Source organism: Otolemur garnettii, unplaced genomic scaffold, assembly GCF_000181295.1.
Source record: "Otolemur garnettii isolate 467f Iridium unplaced genomic scaffold, OtoGar3 scaffold00008, whole genome shotgun sequence".
NCBI lineage: Eukaryota > Metazoa > Chordata > Mammalia > Primates > Galagidae > Otolemur > Otolemur garnettii.
This window is the reverse complement of record NW_003852403.1, coordinates 5753699-5776383: the sequence shown is the minus strand read 5'-3', so window position 1 is coordinate 5776383 and position 22685 is coordinate 5753699. Positions and strand designations below refer to the sequence as shown.

General features: G+C 49.2%; 1 protein-coding gene and 1 pseudogene across 1 annotated transcript; one reads left to right on the top strand and one right to left on the bottom strand.

Annotated features, from left to right (window-relative positions):
- The first annotated feature begins 343 nt into the window (after nucleotides 1-343).
- LOC100956122 lies at nucleotides 344-972 on the top strand (annotated as a pseudogene).
- Nucleotides 973-3114: 2142 nt separating this feature from the next.
- Nucleotides 3115-21900, bottom strand: MAT1A (methionine adenosyltransferase 1A). Its single transcript, XM_003783510.3, has 9 exons — nucleotides 21577-21900; nucleotides 18039-18116; nucleotides 16508-16630; nucleotides 12900-13012; nucleotides 12368-12511; nucleotides 7966-8184; nucleotides 6336-6518; nucleotides 5862-5995; nucleotides 3115-5244 (listed from the first exon to the last, which is right to left on the bottom strand). Exons 1-9 carry the CDS (start codon nucleotides 21668-21670, stop codon nucleotides 5142-5144), a joined length of 1191 nt encoding a protein of 396 aa, XP_003783558.1. The 5' UTR covers nucleotides 21671-21900; the 3' UTR covers nucleotides 3115-5141.
- Nucleotides 21901-22685: the final 785 nt, after the last annotated feature.

Below are 22685 nucleotides of genomic sequence, written 5' to 3'. Positions count from 1 at the left end.
TGGGGCCGGCACCCTACTCACTGAGCCACAGGCACCACCCAAGTAATGGAGATTATTTTCTATAATAACCTGTAACTTGGAAACCAGTGAAAATTGAATAAAAAACAACTACATGGAAGTTTTGGAACTCCTCTGCTAGTCATTTTGGATCAAGAAGCCACTAAAACCAAGATGCAGCTCAGAAAGCTGGAAAGTTAAGCAGAAAAATAGAAATAATATTGAAATAAATTAAAATGGCTCAGCCATTGTAGTACCTTGAGTTCCATAGAGACAGTGCCGGGGCAAGTGAGAGTTGGACAGGCAATAGGCGACTCTGTGCCTCACTGAGGAAAAATAACTAAGCATGGGCAAAGGAGATCCTAAGAAGCTGAGAGGCAGAATGTCGTCGTATGCATTCTTCACGCAAACTTGTCGGGAGGAGCACAAGAAGAAGCACCCAGATGCTTCAGTCAACTTCTCAGAGTTTTTTAAGAAGTGCTCAGAGAGGTGGAAGACCATGTCTGCTAAAGAGCAAGGAAAATTTGAAGATATGGCAAAGGCAGACAAGGCCCGTTATGAGAGAGAAATGAAAACCTATATCCCTCCTAAAGGGGAAACAAAAAAGAAGTTCAAGATCCCAATGCACCCAAGAGGCCTCCTTCTGCCTTTTTCTTGTTCTGTTCTGAGTATCGTCCAAAAATCAAAGGAGAACATCCCGGCCTTTCCATCGGTGATGTTGCAAAGAAGCTGGGAGAGATGTGGAGTAACACTGCTGGGGGTGACAAGCAGCCTGAGGAAAAGAAGGCTGCAAAGCTGAAGGAAAAATACGAAAAGGATATTGCTGCAGACCGAGCTAAAGGGAAGCCTGATGCAGCGAAAAAGGGAGTCATCAAGGCTGAAAAAAGCAAGAAAAAGAAGGAAGAGGAGGAAGATGAAGAGGGTGGCGAGGAGGAGGAAGATGATGAAGATGATAGTAAGTTGGTTCTCGCGTAGTTTTTTTTCTTGTCTGTAAAGCATTTAAACCCCCCATGTACACAACTCACTCCTTTTAAAGAAAAAGATTGAAATGTAAGGCTATGTAAGATTTGTTTTTAAACTGTACAGTGTCTTTTTTTGTATAGTTAACACACTACCAAATGTGTCTTTCGATAGCCCCGTCCTGGTGGTATTTTCAACAGCCTTGCCTGGTACAGTCTGAGGGTTGTAAATTGGCATGGAAATTTAAAGCAGGTTCTTGTTGGTGCACAGCACAAATTAGTTATATATGGGGATGGTAGTGTTTTCATCTTCAGTTGTCTCTGATGCAGCTTATATGAAATAATTATTGTTCTGTTAACTGAATACCACTCTGTAATTGCAAAAAAAAAAAAGTTGCAGCTGTTTTGTTGACATTCTGAATGCCTCTGAATAAATGCCATTTTTTTATCTAAAAAACATGTCTTAGAAACCCCAAAAGCTTTGATATAAAAAAAATTCAAGAGCTAATTACAAGGTGTTTCTTTTTCTCTTTATTTTTTTTTTTTCCAAGAGTGAGGCAGAAATATATGACAGAACATGAGAACAAATAGAAAATGAAAGACAGAGGAAAGTAAGGTGGGGGCAAGGTCAGCTGAGGTGTCAGCCTCTGGAGGTTGCTGTGGGCCTCCAGGGTTGAAAACAGAACAAACTTTAGATCACCTACTCACATCAAAAGGCCTCCACCCCACCCCACCTCCTGTCAAGAAAAGGAGGGACATGGATACCATGGTAGGATGGCCTGGATGGAAAGGCAGAGGCCCCAGAGGTGGAGGGCAGTGCCAGAGGCTGATGAGGGAGCCAGAAAAGGCAAGGGGGTGATCCCCGCTCTTCTCAGAAGGGCCTCTAGGAAGCTGCAGGGTGCGGGGCTGCCCCTCCTGTTGGAGAACTCTCACAGCTCAGAACTAAAGGAGAAGCTGGGTCCTAAGACCTCACACCCCTGGGCACAGTCCCATTGAGCAGCAGAGCCCTGGCCCAGTATGTGTGTGTTTGGTCGCGATGGGGAGGTGTGTGCCCTCCCAGTGGAATGGAGGGAGAGCCAGCTGGATCACTGGCTCACACCCTTGGTTCCCATCCTACCCCAAGACTGGGTGTGCTCTTTACTGAGTGGGTGGTCTTCAGAAGTGCCCTCACCTGCCTGAGCCTCAGTTTCCCCTTTGTCACTTAGTGAGGATAACAGCCTCTGTGAAAGGGAAATTCCTGTCTTCTTAGGCCTGCTGCGGTTGTCTTAGCATCTGTAGCCTCAGCTTGTGAAGGAGGCGTCACCTTCCAGCCAGCCCCAGTGTTCCAGAGCCTTTCTGTGGGAGTGCCTGAAGATCGTCCCCTGAACTTCCCAGGTCTTGGCTCACTTCTGCCTTCCAGGCCTCCCAAACCAGCCTCCTCAGCTGAGAAAGAGGGGCTGCATGACTTCTCCTCCGCACACCCCAGGACATTCCCCAAAGCTGAATCCTGACCACATGGCCTGCTTGTTGGAAGTAGGTGGGTCCACCTGCTCTGACGAAGCCTCCAGGATTGCATCCTCAGGGGCTACTGCAGGGACGATCTCCTATCACCCATGTAGTCCCCTCACAATTGCAGGCGTGTGAATGAGAAATGTGCACCCATGTTAAGGTTTACCTCACTCTGCAAACCAAGCCCCTCACTCATTCCACAGTCCAGCCCCTTATCCCACCATCTGACATTGCTACCTGAGTAGCCACCCTTTAACAGCCCCACCAGACACTCTGCAGGGGGTGCAGGAGCATGGGGCCCAGGCAAGGTCTAAGGGCAGCTGTGCCTGTGACCAAGAGAGCACGCACCAAAGCCTGAGGAGCCACCAGCCAGGTGCCTTTGGTCACACTCTTAACCTTCTCAAGGCCTCAGTGTCCCCACATGTAAAGTGTGTTCCTGAGAACATCTACCTCAGTGGGACACGGTGAGGAGTGAATACAGCCGTGACATGACTAACATGGCAGCTGGAGGATGAGCCCCTGAGGTATATGCTCTGCGTGGACAGGAATGGAGGGCCCCAGGCTGGCTGACAATGGAAGGGAGGACACCAACCCTGCTGGGGAGGGGTCAGGTAATGCTACACAGGGGGAGTGTCTCTGGGATTGTGAAGACAAAAACTCAGCATAGGGGTAGTTGCTCCTTGAGTTTTTATTCACTGCTCTAGCAAGGACTATTAACAAATAAAAGCTTTATTTTCATATAAACAATGTTGATTAAAAAAAAGACCTCATATCTCTAGAGTCTCACGGGTAGGGAAAGTATCGACTCCTGTGTTTTCACTTCAGATATTGTCCAAGTTGGAGGAACTCAGCCACCTGCAAACTTGTCCCTCCCTCTGCAGGAAGGATCATAAGGCTTCCTGGGTAACCACGTGGCATGCAGAGGACCAGAGCGTTAGCATCCTAAACAGGCCCTAAGGTTGTCATCTACCCTGAAGAGTTTCCTTTCCCCTGAGGCAAAGGGAAAGCCAAGGTCTTTGTGCTGCAGGCCAAGGCCCAGTTACAGGCTGCCTGCCCGCCACAGGGGACTTTCTGGACCACCTCTCCAAGCCAGAACCAGCACTGTGTGTCCTGGAAAGAAGCCAAGGCCCCCTGTTCTCCTGGGGCCATGGAGGCCACAACCTGAGCCTGTGGCCCCTGGAGCTTGAGAGAAGGTAAAGATGCTGCTGTTTAAGGCCTAGGCTGAGGACACGGTGGGGTGAGTGGTGGGGGCCATGGATGGAAAGACAGGGCAGTATGCATCTTCCACAACCTTGGCAGACCAAGGGCCACTCAGGACCTTCAGGAACAGACCTGTCCCCAGAAAGCCACCTGGCAAAGGCAGAGTTTCCTCATGGTATCTCAGGCAACTTGTCCATCATGAGCCAGCCTACTTAACATTAGCATAGGGGCCTTAGAGCTGGACTCTCTGGAAGGGGCATCTGAGGGTCCCCTCCCTGCCTCCCCCCTTATTCCACAGCATTGAATCTGAAGTCCACACAAGGGGGCAAAGGCAGAGAAAGATTTCAGCCACCTATGCTAGGACAAGTTGCTGCTTCTACCCCAGGAAGCCCGCGTGGGACTGGACTAGACTTAGACCACTTACACAAGAGGCCCTAAATCCCAAGCCCCGAGTGTCTGAGTGGTCACATGACTGGGATTATAGGGCTGCCTCTCAATTCCAGACACCAACCCAGCCTGATGGGCCAGGGGATCCAGCTAACCCTGAGCCATATTCTGGAACAAATGAGGTAAATTAAATAGTCCTTCAGGTCATTCTTGCCTTTGTGGACCATTGTCTAGGGCTCAAGAGGAGCCAATGGGTTAATCCATTAATTCCCAGTAACCCGAGGCCTTCAGGGCAGAGTCCATGGCCTGGCTGCAAAGTGCTGAGTCATTGCTTAGATCGGTGCCTGGCAAGACACAGGGGTAATACAAACTGAGATAAAGCTTCTCACTTTACATCTAGGCTCTGACACATGTGGCTCTGGGACCGCTGAAAGTTATATAAATTCTCTGTGCCTTGGTTTCCCCATTTATAAACAGGGTGATAAAAAGATGCTGCATTATCATGTTGCAGTGAAGAAAAAGTGAGCTCAGTGGTTGGCTGGGTCCATCACATGTTGTAGACACTTAGGAGACATCAGCCCCCATTCTTACCCCTACCGAGGCCCGGCCTGGGAGGGGCCTTCTGAGCCCCCAGCTCAGGGGTACTGGCCACAGCTGTGTAAAGGAGTCCCAGTGGCCCAAGCCCACAGGGAACCCTGAGGTCTGTGAGATGCGCTGAGCTCACCTTGGCACACATGGAGGGTGCAGGGAGGAGGAGCTGGTCAGGGTCCAGGCTGCACAGGGAAGTGAGTGAGGGGATTCATCTGGACAGGGGTGCTTTTCCCACAAAATCAACATTGCCTTGGTCTGAGGGAAAGGCAGGGAAACATCGTGAAGACCCTCACATGGAGCTCTGCCCCTCAGCACCAGGAAGCCATCTGCCTCTGGCCATTCATGGTGATGGCAGGACAGGACTAAATTAGAGGGGCCTGGCTTTGCCCTAGGGGTGGTGGGCGGGGAGAGCAGTCAGCAGTCAGGGCTCTGGGAGATTTGAGCTTTGGGATCCTGGGGAAGCGGAATGCAGTACACCAGTTGCCTGTGGGATGGGGCCAGGCCCAGCTCCCACCAGCCCTAAAACACAAGCTTCTTGGGGATCTCCCATGGGAACTCGCTTCTTCCAAAATGGCCATAGCATGCTGTCTTCTGGTAGATGGGCTTCTTTAGATCCAAATCCCTGCATGTCCAGCAGAAGAAAAGGTCATTTTTTAATGGAACAGAAGCAGAGTTTCTCCCTCTGGATCTCAGGGCACTTCTCCTGTGGATCTCACATACATACACCCGATTTGTACCACACCAGAGTCTTGTTTTCTATCTTAGGAAACAGAAGCTCAGAGATCAGGGGCCAGGACTGGAACTCCAGCCCTCTGGTGCCTTTTTCCTCCCTACTCCACTGACCTAGCCCAGACCAATGTCCATATTGCCAAGCTCCAGAGAACAGGGATGGCACAAGAGACAAGCGTGTGGGAATAGGCTTGCCAGCCCAACTCCCAGCCATTTGGTCACCTCACTATCTTCCTAAGATCTGTACCCCCAACACAAACACCCCCAGCTGCTCAGAGACGGCCCCACTGCCATCAGTGTGTGCTGGGCCAACCGGAATCTTGTTCAGACTCCTTTAGCCTGAAAAGCAGATGTCCTGCACAGCGGTGGGCCCTGCGCTGGGCCAAAAGCTTAGAGACCCCTCTCATTCTGAGAGGCTGACACATCCTTCTTTCCGTTCCCCTTTCAGCTGATCTGAGCATCTAGGGAGGGAGCAGGAGCCACATAACAGCAGCTTGGAGGTGCTGTTACCTGACAATGACGCCTGGCCGAAGGTCGAAGTTCTTATTCACCACATCCAGCAGCTCTCGCTCTGTCTTCTGAGAGGTTCCGTAGGTGAAGATGGAAATGGACAGTGGCTCTGCCACACCGATGGCGTAGGACACCTTCCAGAAAAGGGCAGAGTCAGGGCCTGAAGCCACTGTGCAGGGTCTGTCCCTCACGGGGGCCTTGCTATCCTCAGGAAGGGGCAGCAGGGACCACTCGTCTCTTTCCCAGCACGCTTGCCCTCAATTTGTCTGCCTAGAAACCCTTGCTGTCCAGAGGACAGTTCTTGCTGATGCCCCTCTCCCTGGAGATTTCTGTTTTCCTTCCCTTGTTTTCAGAGTGCTACAGAGCTCAGTGCAATCCCGGAGTCATGAACTTCGGCAAAGCACGTGACTCTCCCACCAGGCCAAGATCTCTGCAGCTGGGACAGGAAGGTGGGGTCAGAGGTGAGGGGCCTACCTGGACAAGCACTCTCCGGCACAGCCCTGCTTTCACCAGGGATTTGGCCACCCAGCGGGCAGCGTACGCTGCAGAGCGGTCCACCTTGGTGTAGTCCTTCCCAGAGAAGGCTCCACCACCATGAGCCCCCCAGCCACCATAGGTGTCCACGATAATCTTACGACCAGTGACACCTGCATCCCCCTGCAAAGGGAAAGAGATAAAGAGCAGATGAGAAGCAGAGCCCTCGCATGGCTGGAGGGGGCTGCAGCCCAGGAAGGATGCTCTGAGGCTGCACAGGCATTTTCCAAAGACCCCTTAGCTGGGAGTCATCTGGGAACCCTGGGCTCCGATCCCACTTCAGACATTGACCAGATATAGAAGTCAGGTAACCTGTCAAAGCTTCATTAGAAAGCTGTGGGGTCACAGCTGTTGCTGATGCCTTTGTGGTTTAGTCCATCATAATGGAGAGACCAACTGCAGGCAGGAGAGATAAATGCAGCCCTGGTCGGTGGCTGTGGCTGGTGTCCCCAGCAAACGCTTTGCAGCCCATTTCCCAAGTGTGCTCTGTGCAACATCAGCCAACAGTAATATCTTTAAAATGGCAGGGACTCTATGTGAAATGAGTTAGGGGCAGCCTGTATACTCTATCCCTCTATTCACTCATTCATTCATTCATTTATTGAGACAGACTCACTCTGTCACCAGGGTAGAGTGCCATGGCATTATAGCTCATAGTAACCTCAAACTCATGGGCTTAAGCAATCTCCTTGCCTCAACCTCCCAAGTAGCTGGGACTACAGGCACCCTTCACAATGCCTGGCTAGTTTTTCTATTTTCTGTAGAGACAGGGTCTCACTCTTGCTCAGGCTGGTCTTGAACTCCTGAGCTCAAGTGATCCACTGGCCTCAGCCTTCAAGAGTACTAGAATTATAGGCGTGAGCCACCAAGCCTCTATCCCTCCTTTTAGAAATCCACAGTTCATACCAGTAAGTCTGGGCTTTCAGAAGTTCTGCAAGAAAAAATAGGAGGCTTTCCCTTCTACCCTTTGTTTCTACACTAGAAGTGCTTGTAAAACCCAAGGATGGGGCTCAACTTCACGTTGGCGTGTCTGTAGCTGAGGTCCCTGAGAGCTGGGCTGCAGCCCTTCGGGGGTGCTCTGCCAATCTTCACCTCCTAACACCTGGACCACAAGAGGGAGGAGCAACAGGTGACCCCACCTAAAACACCCTGCCCCACTGGGAGCCCACAGGGCCACAGGCAGCTCCCCTTTCAGCTGACCTGAGCAGTCCCACGTAACTTAGTCCTGGAAACAGTCAGCCATAAGCACACACAGCAGTGGTGAGCAAGCACCTGGGCGGGGTAAAGCAGTGCAGCTGCAGAGTGGGAGGCTGGAGCCGGAGGGCCAGGTAGTGCCGAGTGGGAGAGTCCTAGGGACAAGGCCCCCATTCCTCATGGACTGGCAGATACAGTGCAGGCCCACACAGAGAGTGCACTAAATGTGTGGAGGCCAGAATTCAGAGACCTCACATTTAGTCCATGGCCAGACCTACTGAGCCACTCAAAGCTGTCTCTGTGGTCTCTGTGTTCCGAGACGAGCAGCCCTACTAATAAGGACAAATCAGGGCTTCGTTCAGAGACAAGGGCTCACCTGGGGACCGCCAATGACAAAGCGCCCACTGGGCTGCAGATGGTAGATGGTGTCTTTATCCAGGTACTTGGCCGGCACCACGGCCCGGATCACCTGCTCCTTCAGGGCCGTGCGCATCTCCTCCAGCGGGATGTCTTCGTTGTGCTGCACCGAGATGACGATGGTGTGGATGCGCACGGGGATGACCGCGCCATTGTCCTGCATGTACTGCACCGTCACCTGTCCATCAGAATGCATGGGCAACACTGAGTGGCTGAGGCTGAGCAGAGGGCATACCCTGGCCAGGCACAGACACCCAGGAGGCAGGCAGGGCTCCCAGGAAACCCGGGGGCCTCCTGTCCTCAGGCCTTTGGCAAGTTAATCTGATACATTCTCACATCTGAAAAAACTGCCCAGTGCTGTGGGAAGACAGGGAATATGGAGCAGCCATTCCCACACTGGACCATGGTGAGATGGTGAAAATCCTTTACACTGCTTGGAGACTTGAGTTTCCTCTTGACTTAGGACACTCTAGGCTCTTCCCATAGGAATCTGAGCCACACGTCTTTGGCAGGTGCAGGGATGCCTTCGTGTTGGCCCATGGAGGTTAAGACTGGGCTCTGGCCAGGGGGATGTTTGTTGGCACCCGGAAGCCTCTGAGATAGAAGGTAAGGAGCCTAGAGATGGCTCCAACATCTTGGGAGAGGGATGAACTCTGGGAAAGTATTTGCCAGCAGCTTTGTCTGACATAGGGACAGGGTGAGAGGGACCTCAGCTCGGGGGGCTGAGTTAGAGCAATAAGCTCTGGACCATCAGCCTCTGGGTGTTTTTCTGTAAGGAAGGAAGAGGAGAGTGCACCTGAGGGCAGGAGCCTGCCCGCGACACCCTAGCAGATCAGGCCACATGCACAAAGCTAACAATCACGTTTGCCACCATTCTGTGCATTGTCAATATGTAAGATGTCACAGCGATGGAGGCACGATTACCGCCACCTCACAAAGGAGAAAAGCAAAGCTGTGAAACAACTTGTCTGAAATCACATAGCCAGTTAGTGAAAAGCCAACCCAAGGGTCTGTGTCCCTCTCATTACACAGATGACCCTGTTTTTCTCCATAGACCCTGTCCTCCTTCACTGACATGTCCTCGGTTTGCAGAGTAAGAGGGATGGAGGTGGTGAGGCCTGGAGGTGAAAATGGGAGAAGAATCAGCATCAGTTAGGCACACCCCGTATGCTAGAGGCTGTTGCCATTCCCACCTTACAGATGAGAACTTAAACACCTTGGTCAAGTTCACACAGCAAGAAGAGCCAGACCTAGACTCTGAAGGATGTGCTGACCACAGGCCCGATACTGCCAAAGTTAGTGGGACCCCTGAGAGCAGAGCCCAGAGGGTTTGGGGGATATATGGTACCTGCAGAGGTGGTGGTGGTGGTGGGAACGCTGGCCAGTGGGCACAGGACCACTCCCCACCCCAGGCCCTGGACAGAACCCCAGGGCAGCAAATAGTACACCCCAGACTATGCCTGCAGCATGGTCTCTGCCTGCCCAGGGCCCCTCAGATATCTGTCAAACACTGGATCTGTATTAAATTCACACCCTGTGCTCTGCCTTGTCCAAAGAGCAACAAGGTGGGGTCCAGAAGAAGCAAGGGAAAGAGCCCTGGCTGTGTGATGCCCGACCTGGTGACACAGGGAGCTAAGAGTGTGCACAAACAGGCCCTGAAAGTGGAAGCTGAGGTCAGAGGGTAGGGGGTCCCCAGGAAGGAAGGCCCCCAGGCCAGCCACATGTGAGAAGGCTCACACCCACCGGGGCTGTGCAGGCCTATCCTCTCTGACAAACCCCACACAGTGGCCTTGTAGGACCACAGAACAGGCTGGTGGAGCAAAGGGCTCCAAGCACCGCTCTTATCTCATTGTGTCAGCAAGATGTGGGGAAAAACACAGCATGGAAAACACAACTCTGACCGGGTACAAAAATAGCCACCCGTACTGCCAGCCGATTCTCAGTATCAGCAGCAAGGATTTGTTCAGGTGGAAAGACTCATCCTGTTCACAGTCAACACTCGGGTGAGATGGTGAAAATCCTTTACAAACAGGGTGGAGAGAAGACCAAGACTCCGTGCTGGCCCAGGGCCCCTCACTGAGGGGGTGTGTGGAGCTAGCCAGGCTTCTGGGAGGACACAGGGGACCACACCAGCCACCAGCTCTGTCCACAAACCTACATCCTCTCCGGCTAGAGCTGAATCACAGCCTTCCCGTGGCAGGAGAGTGGGGCCGACTTTGATGTCCATGCTGCCATGTTTAAGACAATCCTCCCAGGAAGGGACCCTAAGAGAACCACCCACCCTTTCCTCTCTCACTGCCTCCCTGACTGGGAACCCTGCTATTTCATATCTCAGGAGAGGGAAGAAGGTCTTTCCTATTCCAGGCGGCCTGACAAGGGGCACGTCCATTTCTTATTTCCAATCAGCCAGCCCCATGACTCCCTCACACCCCTGTTCTAAGATTTCCTTTTCTGTGAATCTCCCCGTTTTTCATCCCAACACTGTTCCCATTCAGAGAGCATGACAACCCACATATTCAGCTCTCCTCTGTACAACCTCAGACAACACCTAAGGAAGACTGATGGCCCCACTTCCCGCCTTGGCGTTCTCTTTAAGCCACAAGCACACTCCCTGCCCCAGGTGTGCCCTGTGTATGGCCTGACTCTGGGCAAGAAGGTTCTCATCTCTGTGCAACTGGGGGAGTGGGCGGAGCCACATGCACCAGTCTGAGTATCAAACCGCATGTGCCAAGTTCCAAGTGCAGGACAAAAGGAGGACAGGAGTGCAGGACACCCCTCTCTGGTGGGGACCACGGAAGCATCCAAGGGCTGGTGACAACTCTGCTGGTCACTCGGGACAGGTGAGGACCAGAGAAGGAGCCCAAGTAAGGAGAAAGGCAGAAGCCAGGAAGCAAAGCACTAAGAAACAAGGGAACATGAGTGAAGTGATGTAAATTGAGCAAGCATGGGGGGAGAGAAGGCAGAAGAAAGTAAAGTTGGAAGCCCATAGAAGGCTTTGAACATCAGAATACCAAGTGGATTTCACTTCTCTCCCTTCGCAGGAAGCAGAAAGCTGTTGAAAATACTGAACAGACATTAGGACATTAAAAAGTAAAGCCTAAAGAGAGTTAGCTGGAGTTTCTAGGCAGGGAGAACCTTTGGAAGGGTGAGGCACTAGTTCTGGCCTAGCTGGGCTGGAGCAAGAAGACTGCTTGACAGGACAGACATGGGCCCAGGTAGGGTGGAAAGATGTGTTGAGCAGGACTAGGGAAGGTGGCACTCCAGCGCCTTCTCCAGCTGAGTGAAGGAGGCTCCAGCAGGCTCTCATGTTTGCAGGGTAACTGAAAAATGGAGCTATTGAGTTAGACCAGCAAGATAGAAGATTTGGTAGCTACATGTGCAAAGGTGACAATGGGGTCCACAAGTGTGGCTAGAGGGAGAGCCATACTCATTCACGAAGAGACTTAGTGGTCATGCTGGAGTATGAAGAGAAGCCAGGCAGGAAGCCACAAGCACAGGGCCATCAGGGTTAAGCCAGGGCGTGGGAGGGCGGGCAGGAGGCCTTCACCTGCTCTAGCACTTGCATCACCCTGGATCTTCAAATAGAGACCTGAGGGACAGTTTCAACACAGCAAGGGGCAGAGAGGTCAGGGCCCATGGGGTTGGAACTGGAAACAGCAAAGGTAAAGCCTTTTTATGAGAAACAAAGATAAGAAAAAGGGCCACAGTGAGACACAAACAGCAGAGACAGTCCGTTCTAGGCGCAGACCTCTGGGAATGTGGGAGGGAAGGCACTGACCAAAAGCCTGAAGCTGGTTAAGAAGTCTGTGGCAGGATCTGGGGACTCATCAATGTCAATGTATGCTAACAAGACAAAGAAAAAAAAAAAAACTAGAATTGTTCTTTCAAACATTTCTGTATTCCTGTAATTTTTTATAATAAAATGTGGGGTGGGCATCCAGGGCTGAAAAATAATTATTTTTTATGTAGCCCTTTATAGAGTGCTGTGGCATGTCAGCTCATAGTAACCTCCAGCTCTTGGGCTTAGGTGATTTTCTTGCCTCAGCCTCCCAAGTAGCTGGGACTACAGGCACCTGCCGCAACACCCAGCTATTTTTTGGTTATAGTTGTCATTGTTGTTTGGCAGGCCCAGGCTGGATTTGAACCCACCAGCTCCAGTGTATATGGCTGGCACCCTAGCCGCTGTGCTACAGGCACTGAGCCCAGGGCTGAAAATTTTTAAGTAAATAGTTGTTTTCAAAAGTAACAATTCCTTGAGGACCCAAATTGAACATTTTGATCTTAAAAATGACAGAAGTAAGAGAACTTGGGATTGCTTAAAGGTTTTGCCTAGAGCTCCAGAAGGTAATTTTGCAGTTCACCTGAGTCTTCGAGTCGGGCCTCAGCCAGGGCAGGACACCAGAGCGTCTCAGCTCCGCCATGTGGGCATTGAGTTTGTGCGCGAGGATGATGGTGAGGGGCATGCACTCTTCCGTCTCGTCCGTGGCATAGCCGAACATCAAACCCTGTGGTGGGGCAGAGAAGAGGCTGAGCAGCCTGTGTCCATGACCAACAGGACAACAGCTTTCTGCAAATCTAAAATTCCCCTGGTGCCTCAGTGTTTATTAGGTGCCTCCACTGGGCACTTGCTGTAGGGAGGAGGACACTCTCCATGGGGGAGACAAGCCCAAATTGGACATTAGCGACCACAGCCTTCCTTAGCATGGAGGTGAAGTGGGGGTGTCCAACTCATTCCAGGCTCTCACACCAGGATGAGGAGCTATACCCCCATGGTGCAATTAATCCATCTCACAAACCTCCCCAGTTAACTCCTCAACAGTTCAGAGCCAGGTCTGAGCCAGACCACCCTGGAAGGACGTGCCGTCATGGTCCCTGCACACAGTGCTGTGTTACCTGGTCTCCTGCACCAACATCCTCTTCTCTTCTGTCCAGATGGACACCCTGGGCAATATCCAGGGACTGTTGCTCCAAAGCCACCAGGACATTGCAGGTCTTGAAGTCGAAGCCTAGGTGGAAGGGAAAGTAAGGCCATATGGGGACACACGTCAGACAGGTGGAGTTGTGAGTTCCCCAGGGAACAGCTCAGCTCCTGACATGGCATCTGGTGTCAGAGTAGGTGGTCTCTAACTAACTGGGATCTATCTAGGCCTGCAGCTGGGGCCCAGGATGGGGGAGGCCCATGTCCTTCCCACACTATCATGTGGGACTCCTGGTCAATGGAAGTTCTCCATGGTACATTTTTACTATACTATACTCACTCAGACCCTGGTTTAAAAAATATATCTAACATAGAACTGTGGCATTAGAAATGAAGTGACATCAGGGCTTCTCCAACAGAAGAGCAGGTGGATAACTCACAGCTTTGCCCCTTAGGCTGTCCCTGAGGCACCTCTCAGAACCCAGTTTGAAAATCACTACTACACACTGAGTTAAAATCAAGGGCTCCCCAACACTGTCATCCAGAAGCCCACCTCTGTGTCTAATTCAAGTGTTAGATATCCTGGACAAATTCTGTGCATGTGAACTATACTGAGAAAATCCCAGAGCCGCAGGGCCCTCTGATGTGAGATGTGCACAGGGTGTGAGGCAAAATGAAAAGCCACATGTCTGGGGCCAAGCTCCCTGCCCCACTTCACCTGCAAAGCTGAGGCACGGAGGTAGGGGGCTGCCCCCTGATCGCAGCATGCTGGGTTCTGGTTCAGAGAAGTCTGGGCTAACAGGGGCCCCACCTGCCCCCCGAGAATGCCACTGTGCACAAAGACCACATTCTCCCTCCCAGCCCTCCCAGCTCAGCTGCAGAGACCGTGAGATTGAGGGGCTGAATACATAGATGCCCTCACCACAAGGTAAGTGCAGTACCAAGCCCCCACTGCCATCCTCTTCCCAGTCCATTCCCTTATGCACACTGCCAGACTGGGCTTACAGAGAAAGCTCAGGCAGACCCAATCCACTGTTCATGGACATATGAGCATCAGGTGGGGATCCACTGCCCACTACTAACCCTGAAGCTCTCCAGTTTGACACAGCCCTCGCCCCCTGAACTCCTTTCGCTGATGTAAACTTGGGTTTATCCTTAAGCACAAGATACTCTTCCACCTTAACTAGGTCTGTCTGCCTAGAATGTTCTTTCTCTGGCTCCCCCACCCTACATTAGCAGTGGGTGTCCTTGGACCCTCTGTGGTTCACTGTATGCAAGGCCACAGACTCACCCAGACAGCTCACATTGCATCATATGAGGCCAGATAGTTCCTCCGCTGCCCCCAGGAGCATCAGGTCACCTTTGCCCTTTACACCTCCTTACTCCTCAGTGAATGTTTTTGAATTTGCAAATCAATGAACAGTCTTTAGAGAACTGCCAAAAGGTTATCTTGTTCTGTGTTAAACATTCCACATTTCACCTTATCACTTTCCATGTAAATAACGAATCTTCCTAGGGCTCAAAATCAAGCATGGGCTCCAAGTGATTTGGAAAAACAAAACTTAGAAGACCAAGGAGAGGTGCAGGGCTTGGAAAGGGCAATGAGCTCAGCAACTCTGCAGCTAAGAGCCGTAAGCAGTGGCTGGTCCAAGGTCTTCCTAAGGCCATCATGGCGCCTGATGGTCCATCTGGCATAGGTACAATGGGAAACTCGCCCACTGAGCTGCTCTCAGCCAGGGCTCGGCTCTCACTCACCTCTCCCTGTCTAGGGGACATGACCTCCTGGAAAATCTCCCTGCTACCTAATGCAGAACAAAGTTTGCTCTTGAATAGGTTCTAAATGTACATAAACAAACTGGCTTTTCCCAGTAGAATGGGGAAGCCTCCATGTGGAAACATGTCGAGAAGCTGCTACCCTGGGACGATGTGTTTCCCTCTGTGAAAACCTGCACATCCTGATGGGAGGGATTAACCGGCTCTCACTGCTTCTCTTCCCCATGATTCTTGACACACAGTTTCTTCCAGCCCTAGCCCTACAAAAAAAACCACTTTCATACACTCAAGTGACATTGATTGCTCGAGATTCCTTTGGGCCAATCAGGTGGTAGCCAGATTGGGCTGTGTGTATCTATGCTCTCATGCTGTGAGGTGAAGGAATCCTCTCTCTTATAAAAGTGGGGCATCTCTCCTATCCTGATGCACAAGGATGCCCCATGTCACCCTAAACAGCCAACCAGTGACACAGGCAAAAATGAGTACCTTCAAATAGCTGTGTTTCTGTTTGTGTGTTTGGGTTATAGGTTTAAGTCCAGGAAGGTTGATCTGAGTGTGGTCCTTTTTGCAATTGCATCAGGCCACTGCCTCGCTTATGGCAATTTAGGGAATTAGGAGAGAGCCAACAGAGACCCAAAGGAATTTTTCTTGAAAAACTGGAATTGTTGGCCAGGTGCAGTGACTCACAGCTATAATCCTAGCAATCTAGGAGGCTGAGGTGGGTGGATTGCTTGAGCTCAGGAGTTCAAGACCAGTCTAAGAAAGAGTGGGACTCCATCTCTACTAAAAACAGAAATATTAGCCACGCATTGTGGCAGGTGCCTGTAGCCCCAGCTAGGAGGCTTGAGACAAGAGGATCACCTGAACCCAAGAGTTTGAGGTTGCTGTGAGCTATGATACCACAGCACTCTACTACTACTACTAATAATAATAATACAAATAATATTAATGTGGAATTATTTGAATATTTAATACTAGAAGTCAACACAGAACCTTTAAGAATTAGGTGTTAGCTCCCCACCCACCCAGGAAGCCAGTGTGGATAAAGGGTGGCTGAAACTGTCCTGGAATATCACTGCATGTAGGCCCTCAGCAGCTGGCCCTCATATCCTATGTCCTCTGATGCCCCTCTGGGCCATGCTGTTCCCAGCCTGCCCAGTCTTAGATGCTGGCTTCTGCTCATTGCAGTGCCTCTCCTCAGTCCCCTGCTAGGGCCTATGCCTCTTCCCTGGGTGGTGGCCCCATATTGCCTGATGTTGGTGCTGGCCTGGGCCAGCCTGTCGCCTTCACCTGCTGTCAGCACCAGCTCTGTCTATTCCCGTGTCTATAATGGGAAGTATCATAAGGTAGTAGAAAGCACAGATGCCCCAAGCCTGGCAGCCACTTACTGATTATGTTACCTTACACAAATGGTTGACTTCTCTAAAGCCTCCATTTCCTCATCAGCAAAGGGAATGTCTCAGAGTTTCTGAAATGATTAGGACAACACACACCAAGGGACTAGCACCTGTGCCTGGCAGGGAACACGTTCCCAGCAGAAGGCAGTGCCCTTTGTTCAGTGCTTCTCTCTCTTCCAAAGCCTCTGCCGGCACCAAGAAAGCAAGACCTAAACAAGCCCAGCTAATGACGGGTGGGTATGTGCTGCGTCAACAGGGCACTGTCACCTGCTTGCCATCCTTTTGCCAGAGCCTGCACCCCTGGAACCTGACAAATGGGTCCAGGAAGACTGAGAGCCTCGGGTTTGACTCAGCATTGTGGGGCTTTCTTAGCAGAGACCAACGTGTATTTGAGACGTGGGTCCCGCCCTCACCCTTGGCGGAGTCGTCATAGCCGATGTTCTTGATGGTGTCCCTCACCACGCGCTGGTAGTCCACCATGGCCCGAGAAGTGATCTCGCCACACAGCAGCACCATACCTGTCTTACACACAGTCTCTGAAAGGGAAGGAGAGAGGGTTGGCGGCCCAGTGCCAGCAAAGGGAAGCTCCCCTTCCATGGTGCCACTGAAAAGGCACACTATTCAAAGTGTCTGAATAGACACCAGAAAGAAAATAAAAATGCCAAAGAAAGATTACCCACCAGCACTGTGCTCTGAGCACCTGCAAATGCTGCCGTGGAAAGGATCAGTCACATGCCAGTTCTGTGCAGAGCACTTACTGCTGTGTAATCCTGGACAACTTATTTAACCTAGATCTTGATTTCTTCAACTATTCAGTGATGATAGTAAGACTGCTGTGTGTATTAAAATGAGGCAATGGTGGTATGTAGGTATCAGAAAGAATGTAGTCAGTGCATGTGAGCATTCACCACCACCACCACCACCACCCCCACACACAGAGCCAAAATTGCCCTGCAGGCTTCAGGGAGTGAGATCCTGACTGAAGGCTCAAGATAGGCCCAACTTCTCTGCAGATATTTATAAAGAGAAGATGTCAGGGTAATGTCAACCCTCAGAGGGGCATGGGCCCCTGTAGTATTGGGCACAGGGGGGTAGAATGCCACCAGAGAAGGAAGGGTGAGTCTGTGCAGTGGACAGGACATGGAACTAACAGTGAGGAGAGCAGGGTGCTGGTCTCTGCACTGGGACAACCTGGGTCAGGCTCTGATGTAGGGGGCACAGTGATCCTGTCTGTAAAGTGAATAGGCTGGACCTGACCACCCCCAGGTTCCTCCAAGGTTTTGCTGTCAAAGCCCTTATCCTGCAAATAGAGATGAAGATCTTTAGCCTGCGTGAAGGTCTCCAGGAAACAATGAATGATGCAGATATGAAAGAGAAGGCTTCCATTCTTTTGTTCAACAGTAATGTCCCTTAGGAAAGCTATTGGTTTATTTAAAAACAATTGGTGAAGATGCTGCCTTCCAGGTGCTATTAAATAGGAGGCATAAGTTATTTTAAAACCTGAACCATTCCACAAACTAGGAAAGAATTCAAGGGAAGAGGCCAGATATCTGTGCAGCCATCTATCTGTACAGCACATGACTGCCTAGGTAGCTACCCTTGCATCAAGCTCTTCTAGCCCATCTGGAAGAGTCAACTGAGAACTCTGAAAGGACCTCTGGCTCCCAGTGAGATTAAGAAGCATCAGAGAAGACATGTGGTGATCCAACCCTCTGTTGTTTACAGTTACTAAGACATCTAATGCCAAAGTCTTATCAAAATCAATTACCAATTTGTTTTGTGCTTAGAAATGGTTTCCTCCCCCTATTACTATATAGGAGAGGTCACATAATCAAGAAACCTACAGTAGACCAAAGGGCACAGCTCTATAGTGTCATGCCTACTATTAACTTCTCAGCCCAGCCCATGTAGGTCTCCAGCAGGAAAGGATCAGGTGTTTCTTACCACAGGCCACCTTGGCATTGGGGTCTTGCTTGAGATGGGCATCCAGCACTGCGTCACTGATCTGGTCACAGATCTTATCTGGACAAGAACAAACATAGGTGAGAATCACACAAATATTAGGTACAACAAACTTTTATTTCTTCCCACTCCTGCCTAATTTTTGATGATGTGTATTATATAAAGTCATAGAATTCCCTAAAACAAAAGATGCACCTTTCAAAACCAGCTCTTCTAAGAGTCTAAAGCAATTAGCAAACACACAATTGCACATACCCATTCTTCTAAAACGTTTCCCATGCCTCATCACATTTCCTTTAATCCAGACATTTAGAAAAGTCCTAGAAATAGAAATTTTAAAAACTAATAACATCATTAAGAGTAGGTGCCAAGATGTAACATCAGCTGGCTGGAAAAAGCAGTTTCATCACACTGCAGGTTCTATGAGGTGCACATATAATACACCACACCCAAGTCCAGGATGGGGGAACCCCTGCACATCACTGCTGCTTTGCAAAACATTTCATTAAGTAGCACCTTGGATTCTCCCCTCCAACATCCACATCACTCAACCACCTGAAAACCAGATGTACCAACATCTAGTCAAGGTGTGACTGACAAGGGCTCGGCATGAGCTGGGATTTGATCTTTTTCTTCAATTATTTGCCTTAAAGACCCTACATGGCCTGGTATATGGCAGTGTAGGAAAATCCACTCTCACTGTGGTGTTATATAAACCATCAATGCTCACCAACTAAGAAATAAAAGTGACCTCTCTATATATTTCATCTCACCTAGTGTTCAAAATACTCAGTCTTCTCTATCAAGATTAATATGTTTTTAAGTTAATAAGCCAGATTCATAATCAAGCCGTTTGGATCTCAAAAGCAGGTGTTAAGTTCTGTAACTAAAGATATTCGTTAGCTTGCCATTAAAGGTGAACTTTCTAATCTTTCATTCAGAAACTCCTAGTAAACACATGTTTGAGCTTTTTATCTGTCCTCCTGCCAGGGACAGATCCTGATGATATTTCTAGGTTTACTGAGCCCACAGCCTCTGAAAACCCCTACCAATGAAGGCTTCTGCTGCTAAAACATCCTAAAATAAATACATGCTGGACCCATCAGGATTTCCAGAAGCTTATTCGCATACTGATCGTGGGTGTCTCTGCTTGTTTAAGGACAGATTCTGCCCCCACTCTGGATGGCGAAATGCAACAGTGACTAGGGTTAAAGCCAGAGTCCAGAAAGGACATCGAGATAGCACCACAAACTGAGACAATGCCTGCGGGGCTCCTTTCTGAACTGTTTTTTTTAAGTCTTTCAAAGTTTTCATCAATACAACACCATAGGCTTAAGAGAGATGATAGTTGGTTTTCTTGGAAGTTTAAAAAAATACCACTAACTTCATCATTCTAGAGGAAAGGAATTCAATGGGAAGATAAGCAGAAAATCCATGAGCCTTAGAGGAAACTGACTTAGCTGGACAGTTCATTTACAGTGGCAAGTGAAGGGGGGATCCGTCCAGTAGATGGGTTTTCACTAAGTAGACAAAATGATCACTTGCTCAGACAGCTGAGCACATGGCTACTGTGTACAATGGGCCATTCCTGGCAGGCAACTGTATGCCAGAGAACCCACTTCCACCAGGTGGAGCAAGTCTTTCTCCTGATCTATACATGACTTCCTAAGTCATAGAGCTAACCAGCAATGTATCTGAGATTACAAATACGGTAAAGCTAGAAAATTTATCTATAAAGTTATACACAACAAAAGAGGCTCTTTATATTGAATAGAACTGTCACATACAAAACTGAATTTAATTCAAGATTTTTCAACAGCTATACTATTGACATTTGGGGCCAGATAATTCTTTGTTGTGGACTGTCTTGGGCGTTGGAGGCTGTTTAGCAGTGTGCCCAGCCACCAGATGCTAGCAGCACCTTCCCCATCCTCCATAGCTGTGACAACTAAAAATGTCTCCAGATATCACAAAATACTCTCGGAGCAAGAGCAGTAAAACAGCTGCAGACCACTGGCTGAATCATGTGGAGTTCTGCACTGAGGTGTCCAAAGCCAAGCGACAGGCAGGAAAGTTAAATATCTTTAAGAAAGATCAAAAACAAGGAAGATGGGAAAAGTAGACTTGATAAGTCATTAAGCACTTCAAATACATGAATTTTGAAGAAAAATTTAAATGTTAAACGTAAATCTATATATCTATCCCCCAGGGTTCTTCAAGTGTTTTCAAAATGTGGTTTCCATGCCTGCAGCACCAGCGTCTCTGGGAACTTATGAAAAATTAAAATTCTTGAGCCTCTCCCAAGCCCTACTTAATCAGAAGCTCTGGGGCTGAGGTCCAGCATTCTGTATTTCAGCAAGCTCTCTGGGTGACGCTGATGCAGCTGAGGCTCTGAATGTGGCTCTAGCCCTCACTGTCAACAAGGAAGCCTGACTTACTTTCCATACCAAAGTCTACCTACTTCAATGCCTGGATTTTCATCCTCTTCAGAGAGTCATCTCTATATACACCTCTTAGATAACATACCTGAGAACCCTAGCACCTACAGATCTATCTTAGCACCTACAATGGTGCTGGATCTTCATTTCTTTCTTTTTTCTTTCTCTCTCTTTTTTTTTTGAGACAGAGTCTTACTCTGTCACCCTAAGTAGAGTGCTATGAAGTCATCATAGCTCACAGCAACCTGAAACTCTTGAGCTCAAGAGATCCTCTTGCCTCACCCTTCTGAGTAGCTGGGACTACAGGTGCCCACCACCATGGGCACCCATAGAGGTAGGGTCTTGCTCTTGCTCAGGCTGGTCTTGAACTCCTGAACTCAGGCGATCCACTCATCTCGGTCTCCCAGAGTGTTAGAATTATAGGTTTGAGCCACCGGCGCTAGCAGGGCCTTCATTTCTACTCTGTATATATCAAACTCAGTGACCCCTTGGCCTTGTTTGAGGAATATTCTCTGTTGATCTAAGTCGATCACTAATGATGATGCTTTACTCAAAAAAAAGTCTATATGTCTACATATCAAGTTAAGATCTGATGATACTTTTTATATATACCATTCTCTGCTGATGGTGGGCATGATGAGAGACTGTTCTATAAAATTACTTCACACTGTTTCTCTAGAGATATCTAATAGTATAGTAATGAACAAACATTGCTCTTAAAACTTCTAGGAAAAAATGACTCCCTTGGATACAAAGTTAGAGTTAGATGGGAGGAATTAGTACTAGTGTTCCACTGTACAGTAGAGTGACTGCCGTTATTGACAATACATCATATATTTCAAAAGGGCTAGAAGTTTTGAGTGTTCTCACCACAAAGAATTGATAAATGTCTGAAGTGCTGATATGCTAATTATCTGGATTCGATCACTGCCCATCGCATACACGTATCAGAACATCACACTGTACCCCAGGAGTATGTACAATTATCTTTATGTGTTGGTTAAAAATGTTTTAAAAAGTGACTCCCTCAGTATAGACTGGGAAGGACAGATTTGCCAGACAGCCCAGGACAACCTACTTACCTGGGTGTCCCTCTCCCACAGACTCTGACGTGAACATGAAGACTCCCTCCTCACTTAGAGAATGGTCGCACAGGCCGTCCACCGGTCCGTTCATCTTCCCACGCTTCTCCACTCAAGCTTCTTCCAGGTAACAACGTTAATGCTGCAACTTTGCTTGAGTTTTTTCCTCTAGCCCAGCAGGCTTGTCTTTGGCAGAGCCACCGGGATCACTTCTCCCTAAGTGTCTGTGTGCACGTGAGAGTAAGGTGAGGATGGGTGAGGAGGGAGGGAGTGGACAGAACAGATGTGTCACTCCCTCCAGCTGGTCAGAGCTTGCTCCTGGGTGACTCCTATATATGGAAAAGTGAAAGTGCCTGAATAATCATGTGAGAAAATTGGAGGAGTCCATTTCCTGGGAGGGGAGTCTTTTTACCTTGAGGAATTTCAGTTCTTAGCTCTGGTTTCTCGAACCCTAAGCATCCAGTCAATGCAAGGTAAAGAAGGCTACGTAGATTGTGCAGAGCTGAAGCTCCTTTGGGTCTTGCTTTCAGCTGTCCAGCTAATCTCTGAACTGCTCCAGGAGTAACAACCCACTTTGGAGAGTAGGGGGTCTGTGGTTACTCAGAGATACAAGCAGTCAGGGAGAAACTCTTTCCCAGAGATAGAGTTTAAGCTAAGATTACAAGACTGTGTGGCTATGCTGTTGGGTGGTCCCCCACAACCCCCACGTCTTATCTGGATTGGATTCTTCCCCTCCCACCTTCTCAGGGCAGAGCGGGAGCACACACCTGTGTTCTGAGCCAGCTGTGAGTTACACGATAGATTCATTTCAGAGGAAAAGCTTTTGAGTCCACTTGTTTCTGCTAACAGCAATCAGCTCAACTGTCAACTCCTCTAAAAGGCTGGCAGGCATTTCAACAAGCAAGATGTTTAAAAAGTATCTGGGCACGTTATACAAAACAATGATCTTTGTGTGTGTGTTTTTTATTTTTTCAAAAAGATTTTTGAGAGACAGACTCATCACAGAGAAATTAGCAGAGTACAGTTTCCCAAAGTCTCCAGATGCTAAATTAAACATCTACTTAATAAACATCATGTTATTGTTTTTGTGTTGTTCCTTTGTTGTTTGT